The following is a 10,076-nucleotide window of genomic DNA, read 5'->3' as shown; positions in this document are numbered from 1 at the left end:
CCAAAGGGAGATGGATTTCTGGATTTCCTTGAGGACTGATTCATCTAATTCTTTTTTTAAAATATATGTTTTTATTGATTTTTTTAGAGAGAGAGGAAGGAAGAGGAATAGAGAGAAACATCAGTGAAAGAGAAAGAAACATCATCTCTTGGCTGCCCCCTGCACAACCCCTACTTGGGATCAAGCCCAAAACCTAGGAATGTGCCCTGATGGGGAATCAAACCAGTGACCTCTTGGTACATGGGTTGATGCTCAACCACTGAGCCACACAAGCCAAGCTCATCTGATTTCTTTTTCCATACGATTAAAAGAGCACTTTTGGTATTCTTATCCATCTAGAGATCCCTCTCTATCTCTCAGTTCCAGAATGGGACTTTCCCTAACTCTATCCTATCTTCTATAGATATAAAAGCCTAATATGCAAAGTGTCCCCTCAGGAGTTCGACCAACCAGGAGTTCGATCACTTGCTATGACGTGCACTGACCACCAGGGGACGGCATGGAATGAAGGAATGCCCCAGCAGCAGCCAGTAGCCAGGGAAGGGAGGCCCCAGTGGGCAGCTGGCAGCCGCTAGAGACCCTACCTGTGCACAAATTTGGCGCACTGGGGCTCTATTCTTCAATAAGCCTGTTACCTCTTCCTTTGGAGCAGAGCAAGTTTGAGAAACAACTGTAGAAACAACAGGCTCTCTCCAGACATACATGTTCCTTCTTTTCTTCTTCTTGTTGTGCCTTTATTTCTTCATTCTTTCATACTCTCATCAGACATGAAGCACCTAATGTGCGCCAGGCAATGAGAATAATACAAAATACAACTGCTACCGTCAAAGAACCCAGTCTAATAGGAAAACAGATATGTAAACAAATACAAATACTGAGAGGTGGTTGCTACATGACATAGCACAATTAGAATTGCGTCTCACACAGTTCGGCACGGTGTGTGTGTGTTTAGGGAGTGGTGGTGGCAGGGTTATAAGGGAAAACTTTACAGAAAAAAAATTAGCTTGAGGGACCACCAAGTGTGAGAGGAGGCAGAGGGAGGAGGAACCCCCAGCCGGGAGGAAACTGTGGTGATTAGAACCCCCTGAGCACTGCGCTGTGAAAGCAGCGGGAGATGAGGCTGGAGAAGGCAGGGTGCAGCTCCTGGGAGCCTTCTCAGCCACGAGAAGACTTCGCGCTGTGACCTTTAGGCTCTGTTAGGGTTGGGGGGCTAGCTCGGCCGCAGGGTAGACCAGTTGGCTGGGACTGACTGTTCGAGCCAGAGTTGCTGAGTTTGAATTTAAAAAGCAGATTTTTTTTCCTGAAGAATGCGGAGGAGGGTGGCGTATGCTTAAAACAGAAATTCTCTCCTCTCCCTCTGCCCTTTCCTAACTTACAGGTGCTTTATAGGAGGTTAAACCCGAGCCCCTTCTCCTCAAGTTATGTTCCCCAGGTTGCGGCGAGCCCTGCTCCATCCACACTACAGGCTCCTCCCATTTCCAAACTGTTCTTTCGGATCCTCCCTGCGCCTGGTTTTGGCCGGGGGAATCGGGGCGGGGGGGAGGCAGAGGTTTCTGGATGAGGTTAATGCGACAATGATACAGGCAGAGCGCAGGGGAGAAGCGGAGACTGCCCGCCTCCTGCGGCGCTCGGGGGCGGGGCGGGGCTTTGGGTGGTGCTAGGGCGGGGCGGTTGTGGAGGGGGCGGGGCTTGAGGCGGAGCTTCCTCCTGGACCTGCGGGGGGCGGGGCTTTGGGTGGTGCTAGGGCGGGGCGGTTGTGGAGAGGGCGGGGCTTGGGGCGGAGCTTCCTCCTGGACCTGCGGGGGGCGGGGCTTTGGGTGGTGCTAGGGCAGGGCGGTTGTGGAGAGGGCGGGGCTTGGGGCGGAGCTTCCTCCTGGACCTGCGGCGGGGCGGGGCCGGGGAGGAGTTTTAGCCCAGCCCGCGCGGTTCTGTCTACGGTTAACCGGTCGGAGCTGGGGCGGGTTCGGTTTGGAGGGCGGGTTCGGTTTGGAGGGCGGGGGTTGAGACCGAGCCCAGGTCGCCGCCCAAGACTGCAGGCTTTTTGCCTCCGCTGCGGCGGAGCGGGCAGGGCCAGGGGCGGAGTTTTCAGCGCAGCCCGCGGGTCTGGTCTCTGATTGAGCGCGGCGGCCCTGGGGGCGGGACGGCTCTGCTTTTGACAGCTTGCCCCGGCACAGCCGCGACTGAGTTCGGTGGGTTCGGGATCCTGTGGCCCCTTGCTCCGCGCGTCCCCGTCCCCCCGTGGCCCTGGCCCTGGCTGCGGCCATGAAGCGCTTCTTCTCCTGCTCCAGCTCACAGGTGGCGGTAGGTACCAAAATGTCTGGGAGTATGGGAACGGGGCTAGGGTCCGAGCCCTGTGGTGACAGGAGTCCTGTGTCCCACCCCGGGGCACCATTTGCCTTTTCCCTTTATCGGTCTTTCCAGATCTTCCTTCCTGCAATGCAGCTCGCCATTCCTGCCTCCCTCAAGACCCTGTCCCCAGCCTCTGCTAACCTCTGACCTCCCCAAGGTGCTTCCCCTTGGCCCTTGCTTGTCCTCCTGTCACCTACAATCCCAGCTTCTAGCATGCTTCCTGCAGCCCTTTACCCTCCCGAAGGCCTGTCCTCTACTTCGGCTCAGTCTCTCGGTTCTGAACCATCCTCAAGCTTCTGTCCTGTCCCCAGCCCCAGCTCAGCCCTAAGTTCCATTCTGTCGCCCAAGTCCAGTCCTGTGCTGTCCTCACAACCCTCCCCTCCCCTATGGTCCTATTCTTGCTGCTTTCTCTCAGCCCAGCAAGTACTCCAGCCCCGTGCCTTCCCCAGCCCTTCTTCAAGGACTCGTCTCCATCCTTGCACCCGTGCCTCTTCCACGCCCATCCTCTCCCCATTACCGCAGGCTCTCAGACATCACTCCACGCCTCTTTCTAATGGGTGCTCCCCACCAGCAGCCTTCTCCTGTTCTCCCTTCAGCTTCTGCCCCTCTCTGCCCCATGGTTGTTGAACCCCACTGTTCCCCCCTTTGCCTGACCTGCCTGCTCTCTGTGGGTTAATCTTACAGTCTGGCCAGCCTCGCCGGCTCTGCCAGAGAAGGCACCGTGCCCGGCTCCTCCACACAGATGCGGGGAAGTGGCCTGCAGAATTCACCCTGACCCGGTCACTGCAGTGTCTGGTCATCAGACTGGTTCTTGGGCCAGTCAGGGCCTTCCGCCTGCTTCTCCCCAGAATCTTCCTTCACTCTACACCTTCACCCAGTTGGTGAGGGCTTGTCCTGCTTCCTTTGACTGAGTCGGGGGGAGGTGGCGGTGAGAAGAGAGTGGACTCACTCAGAGTTCCCAGCAGAAGCCACTCTACTCCCCGTGTTCTCCCAGAACAAAACACAAGGAAGATTACAGAAGGTGGTGGCTTAGGAAGAGTTTCCTTTCTTCTCTGAAGATCTCTTCCCGAGAGACCCCCAACCTGGGGACAACATTTTCTGTGGAGATTGGAATTCTGTACTGAGGATGCCAACGACCTGTATGATACTGCTTGGCGCAGCCTGACTTAGTGATGTCATTCTGAGCCAACGTGAGAAATGTTGAGCGCGCCCGGCATGGGCAGGCCACAGGAGCCTGGAAGCGAGCTATGAGGCAACAGCAGGAACTCTGTTGAGGCCTGTCCTTGTCCCACTTATATTTGCTTATCCACTTTGTTTCTACACATTGATCAACCAATCAAAAGGCATTCACTGAATGACTATTATGGGTACCGGGAACGGAGGCTACCCAGACTCTGTGCTAACTCATAATGGTTTTCCTAATCACATGGACGCTTCCCTAGTTACTGAAAGTCCTCCACGGTGCCCCCCCTTTCAGGTCTGTGGAGTCTGCATGTGCCTCGGAACGGGGACACGACTTCATTCTACCTGATTTCCAATCCCTGGCCAGTGCCTCCTTTCCAAGATGCTGGGTGAGCTACGGGCTGCACGTTGGAATTTGGAAGGATTCCTCGGTCCTTCATCCAGCTCCACAAAGTTTAGGCCAGGGAGGATCTCTGCCCATGCTAAGCTCTCCTTCGCATCACAAGGTTATAGGCAGTAAATTGGGTGGATTTGGAACTGTCTGGGAGAAAACTCTTTCCTCAGTCGGGATAGGATCGCTGAACGCTTGGTAATAGGCCAGTTTCAGTGGCAAATTGTTTCCTCATAAATTTCCTCATACCTCTTAAGATAAATTCCTCCACTCCCCACGTCGCTAACCACTCTGGACCCGTTTGTCAGAGAAATAAAATAGTGTGACAACCTCCCTGGCCACTCCTAAAGCCTGGCTTCCCAGTCACACTGGATTGGCCCTGCCCATCCGCACCCCACCTGTGGGTCCAGGGCCAGAGCCCTTCACTCTCAAATGGAGATAAGGACTGAAAAATCACTGATCATCTTTTCTTCTTTTTCTTTAAGATTTTTTAAAAATATTTTTTTATTTATTTCAGAGAGGAAGGGAGAAGGGAGAGAGAAACATTAATGATGAGACAGAATCATTGATCGGCTGCCTCCTGCATGCCCCTTACTGGGAACTGAACCTGCAACCAAGATACATGCCCTTGACTGGAATTGAACCTGGGACCCTTCAGTGCCCAGGCTGACACTCTATCCACTGAGCCAAAATGGCTAGGGCTTGATTTTTTTAAAGAGGGAAGGAGGGAGGGACAGGGAAAGAGAGAAACATTGATGTGAGAGCATCATTAGCTGCCTTCCTGCACACCCCCTACTGGGAATGGAGCCCCAAATGGGAATCGAACCCCCAGCGACCTCTGGGTGCATGGGATGACGCTCAAGCAACTGAGCCACACAGGCTGGGGCCTTATCATTTTAAAACTAATCTAAGTTATCCAGAATATAGGAAATTGAGCAAACAGACAAAAATCAGCTGTTATAATCTTATTTTAGTCAAGTAAAGGAAGCTTTTGAGGAGGGTGTCTTACATATTAGCTTACTCTGCCTTTGCAGGAAGTAGGCCAGAAAATAGCTTTAAACAGTTGGGACTGAATCAGTTTAGAGAAATGTCAGTTGCATTTTAAAAATTGAGAGTCAGCTCCTGGTTCCGGTGGCCACTCTTCCTCTGCTGTTGGTGTGCTGTGTCTTGGTGGGAAGCTTACGGGCACACAGCCAGAGATAAGAAGTTGCAATTACTTTTACAAAGGCCCCCTAATCTTAACTACAGAAATACAACGCTTATTCTTGTATTTGAATCTGCTGATTAATTTGGTAATTGCTCCCTTGAGGCTGTGATGGTAATCCAGGACCTCTTTTCCAAGGTGCTGGGTGAGCAATGGACTAGACCTTGGAATTTAGAAGCATATCTCTGCCTTTCTCCACCCTGCTCCGCAGAACTTTGGCCATGAAGAATTTCCACCTATTCTAAATTCTTCTTCGTATAACCAGATTGTAGGAAGTAAATCCAGTGGGTTCAGAACTGTCTAGCTGCAAAGAAAAGTGTCTACTTTGCTAGGAAACACTGTTATCATCTAGACAGCCTAGCTGTTGAGCATCGGCTGATATGAGCAAGATCTCTTCCTTCCACTCCCCTGTACAGAGAATTCTGAGCCCAGGAACTCCAAATTTGCCCCCATTAACGTAAAAAAAAATATTGAAACCTGTAAAGAATTTTTGTGAGTTTATTTGAGCCAGACTGTCGACATATGCCCGGAAGCAGAACCTCAATGAATTGAGAGAATGTTCCGGAGAACGGCTGTTTACATCTGTATTTATACATTGAAATCAAAGGAAAGGGATGTAGGTGGGTTACATGAAATTCATTGGTGATAGACTAGAGAGGCGGGAGAAAGCAAAGCAGGGAAACGCCTGGGATTGGATAAAAAGTAAAATGATTGACACATACTTAGGTGGGTGCAGGAACAATTAACATAACAATGAAGGAATTTGTGGTGTCTGTCCTGGAGCCCAAGCACATTAATTAGGTTGTGCCCCAAGGGATCCAGAAAAAGGGAAGTTACAAGTTACCCAGACATTTCAGGGGTATGTTATCATAGATGCAAAAAGACAGATGGGCTCAGTTAAGGTAAAGGTTGACCTTGTCAGTGAAGATACCGGCTACGATGTAATTACCCACCATAACTGCTTTTAGTTAAAGTTTCATTTCAGACCATCCTTTGTGGTTACTTTAGGTCTCTGAATTTGCAAGACTGCCATGCAGGCCTTCCCTGACCTTGTCAGGTTAGCATGTGGCCCCTTTCATCCATAACCCCAAAAGGCTAGAAAGAATGGGGCTTCAACAAACATTTATTGTGCACCTACTATGTGCCAGTCAGTGCTAGGTGCTTTATGTCATTTAGAAACTGATGTTCAGAGAAGTTTTCACATGCCTAAATTCACAAGGATAGGAAGTGTTAGAATCGGGATTTTAAACGGAGGACTTCACACTGAGGTCAGCTGACCGCAGTGGCTGTGCTGGAGGCGTCGTGCTAGCTCTCTGCTTGTTCTGAGGGTGACCCAGCACCCAAGAGACGTTGAATAAGGTGTTCTTACACCTCAGTCTGTTGGTATGTGGAGCAATCGTTTTGCTTATTTTGTCCTTGGAGAATGAACCTGCTTGGAGACTCTTTGTGCAGAAAGGTAGCGTCTGAGAGTGGGTGGCCCTGCCCTGAGGCAGTCTTAGGCTGCTTATTTGGAAATAGGTAAAATGTCTCCCATCTCTGGGTAGGAGTGTGGTCTGGTGGTGAGAACTGGCATTGGGCAGCAGGGGGCCTCGGTTCTAATCTCAGCGTTCCTGCCCTGTTGTGGTGTGTCTGCAGTTATTTGACCTCAGTGGGCTTTGGTCCCGTCTTCTGTCACACAGATAAAATAATATCAGCCCTAACCACTTTCCAGGGAGGTTGAGGGGCTGGTTGAAATAGCATCAAGTGAAATAGCATAAAGGCCTCTGAGGATTTACAAGTGTGTCCTGGCGTCTTACCCCTAAACCCTCTCCCCTGGGTCATTTTATGGTTGGGGCATTTAAAATCTGTCCTGTTGTTGATGGATAATGTGCCCTAGCCATGTAAACAGTATCTGAAAATGAGTCATTTGGCTTCCATTGGCCCTATATTTTTCCACCTCCTCCCATAGCCTCTTCCTTGTTGAGATTATACCTCATAAAATGCAATGTGCCACCAGCAAAGCCTGGCACTTCCTGTTTTGTTATAAGGATGCACTTGTGTAGCTCTTCAGTTTACAAAAGAGATTTTATACACATTAGTTCATTCACTGCTCACAGCACGACGAGGCAGTCTTTCTTTTCCACACATGACAGAGGAGGAGACAGGTGAGAGGTGTGAAAAGGCTTACTCCAGGTCAGTCACACAGCTGAGCCAGACCCCAAACTCAGGCCTGCTGACAAAGACCCCCTGCGGCCCTTCTCACCGTCCACGGGTCTTTGCATCCCCTTCTCTGGGCCAAACCAGGCTTTCCTGTGCCTTTAGCCCTGGATGGTTTTACCCAGCTCTCTCTCTCACACCCTGTGATACTTCAATTATTGTAATTACCCCATCACCTGGAGAAAGTCACGCTGAAATAATGGAACAATGCATGCCCAGGTGTGGCCTTATCTGGGACAGCTGCTCCCTGTCAGAAGCAGGGGAAGGTGGGGAGGGAGGGGTAGGCGAGAGGCCTGTGCTGCCTCCTCAAACCTAGGAGAGACCTGTATTTGCCTTTTGGCGGTGGTTGCCCTGAAAGGGAAGAGCAAGTAGGTAATGGGCAGAGATATGAGATGGGAAAACCGAAACCCTGTGCTTCTCCTCCCAGTTTTGGGGCCCAATGCCGATGGGTAGATAGTGGGGCTCAGGGCTGTGACCTGACGTTAGATGCCTTGATTCCCCAAATATCTGAAGACAAAAAGCAGAGCAGCGTGGGAAGCTGAGAGGCAATGTGAGCCCAATCAGGAGTGGTCAGCTGGTTCCGTTTGCTCCAGCAAAACCCCAAGAGCAAAAGGGAAGGGAGTCTGAGGCTGTGCACCCAAAGGATAATCATAATGATGGTTAAAAAGGCATCTGAAATGCTCTGCATCCGGCACTCAAAACGATTTTTAAAAAATATACTTTATTGATTTTTTACAGAGAGGAAGGGAGAGGAATAGAGAGTTAGAAACATCGACCAGCTGCCTCCTGCACACTCCCTACTGGGGATGTGCCCGCAACCAAGGTACATGCCCTTGACCGGAATCGAACCTGGGACCCTTCAGTCTGCAGGCTGACGCTCTATCCACTGAGCCAAACCAGCTAGGGCTCAAAACGATTTTTAATTCAGTAGTCCAAGCACCTTCTGATCCAGGGCTGGCAATAACCAGAAGAGGTGCTTGGTGGCATATGAACTGGTGATATGTAACTGCTCACCTAACGAGGACCATGTGATCTAGGCTGATTGGGACACTGAAAGGCCCTCAGGGATGTTCCTTTCCCCTGGCTCGGCATCTTCCCAACCATCTCCTTCCTTTCTGTTCATCCTCAGCCGAGGATACTTTCCCATTGATTTTAGGGAGATTGGAAGAGAGAGGGAAAGACAGAGAGAAACATCAATGTGAGAGAAACACATGGATTGGTTGCCTCCTGCACGAGCCCCGACTAGGGCCCGGTTGGGGGAGGAGCCTGCAACCAAGGTATGTGCCCTTGACCGGAACCTGAACCCAGGACCCTTTGGTCGACAGGCCGACGCTCTAAACCAGGGGTCCTCAAACTAAGGTCCGCGGGCCACATGCAAATACAAATATTGTATTTGTTCCCGTTTTGTTTTTTTACTTCAAAATAAGATGTGTGCAGTGTGCATAGAATTTGTTCATAGTTTTTTTTTTAACTATAGTCCGGCCCTCCAGCGGTCTGAGGGACAGTTTAAAAAGTTTGAGGACCCCCTGCTCTAACCACTTAGCAAACTGGCTAGGGCAGTCTCCTTCCTTTCTCCACTCCACCCTCACCTAAACCACAATCTGTGGCTCTGCACCAGGTGGAGAGATGGAACCGCCGTGACCAGAAGCTGCTGGAGGCCGTGCAGCGGGGGGACGTGGGGCGCGTGGCCGCCCTGGCCTCCAGGAAGTCTTCCCGACCCACCAAGCTAGACGCCAACGGCCAGTCCCCGTAAGTCTGTCCCCGGGACCCACCTTTGTCATGTGATTCCCTTTGAAAACTCCAACCCCAATATGTCAGAGAACAGGGAACACCTACAACTTCAGGGCCCTTTTTGTCCTAATAAGTCTTTGCTACCTATCAAGTGCGGCACAAAGTGAGGGAAGAAGATACTGTCTATGAGCTCCATCCACCTCACAACCCAGCTTACGAAACTGACCAAAGAGGACATAAAGCCCACGAAACAAACAGGAAACGGACCCATACAGTAAATCGAGTATTTCTGCATTGCACAGAGAGGAGGGGGGGTGTGCTTGGAAAGTTCAGCATGAAGTGGTAGCTACGAGAGTCACACGGCTAAGAGGAGTGAGTAGGACAAGAGGGACATTGCTTCTCGTCTCTGCCCAAGTCGGCTTCCCCTGTCCAGCCCTCTGCTCTGGTCTGGCTGACACTTCCTGTGACACGGCCAGTCTGGGAAGGGGCCTGGACGCCCTGCCATAGTCTGACATTGCTTGGGACCCGTAGCTCTTATTTCTATATCTGCTTCCAGCGTCCTCTCACTCATGACAGTAGGCCATAGAGCAGTGATGGCGAACCTATGTCACGTGTGTCAGAGGTGACACGCAAACTCATTTTTTTGGTTGATTTTTCTGTTAAATGGCATTTATATATATAAAATAAATATCAAAAATATAAATATTTGTTTTACCATGGTTGCAAATATCAAAAAATTTCTATATGTGACACGGCACTAGAGTTAAGTTAGGGTTTTTCAAAATGCTGACACGCCGAGCTCAAAAGGTTTGCCATCACTGCCTTAGAGCCCTCTCTTTCTCAGTAAGTTGGGCCAGGGGAGTTTCCCTCTCTGCTCTTGGGATTGGCCTTGGTGTAGCAGGCAGTGATTATTAAGATTACGAAGATTCTCCCATTCCTCATCCCCTGGTCCCTTCATCCTTCTGCAGCTTTCATCTGGCAGCCTCCAAGGGCCTGACAGAATGTCTGACTATCCTGCTTGCA

The 10,076-nt window shown here is 50.7% G+C and overlaps 1 protein-coding gene across 1 annotated transcript in view; it reads left to right on the top strand.

The window, feature by feature from the left end:
• The first annotated feature begins 2,041 nt into the window (after nucleotides 1-2,041).
• Nucleotides 2,042-10,076, top strand: part of ANKRD35 (ankyrin repeat domain 35) — a 16,388-nt gene continuing 8,353 nt past the window's right edge. The window contains exons 1-3 of the mRNA XM_059674765.1: nucleotides 2,042-2,301; nucleotides 8,941-9,071; nucleotides 10,022-10,076. The exon at nucleotides 10,022-10,076 is cut by the window's right edge and continues 1 nt beyond it. Coding sequence (XP_059530748.1) covers nucleotides 2,263-2,301; nucleotides 8,941-9,071; nucleotides 10,022-10,076 — 225 coding nt within the window. The 5' untranslated portion in view covers nucleotides 2,042-2,262. The remainder of the gene's footprint in view (nucleotides 2,302-8,940; nucleotides 9,072-10,021) is intronic.

Source organism: Myotis daubentonii, chromosome 18 (assembly GCF_963259705.1).
Source record: "Myotis daubentonii chromosome 18, mMyoDau2.1, whole genome shotgun sequence".
Classification (NCBI taxonomy): Eukaryota; Metazoa; Chordata; class Mammalia; order Chiroptera; family Vespertilionidae; genus Myotis; species Myotis daubentonii.
Note: the sequence above shows the minus strand (reverse complement) of the source record. Positions and strands in the feature narration are given on the sequence as shown.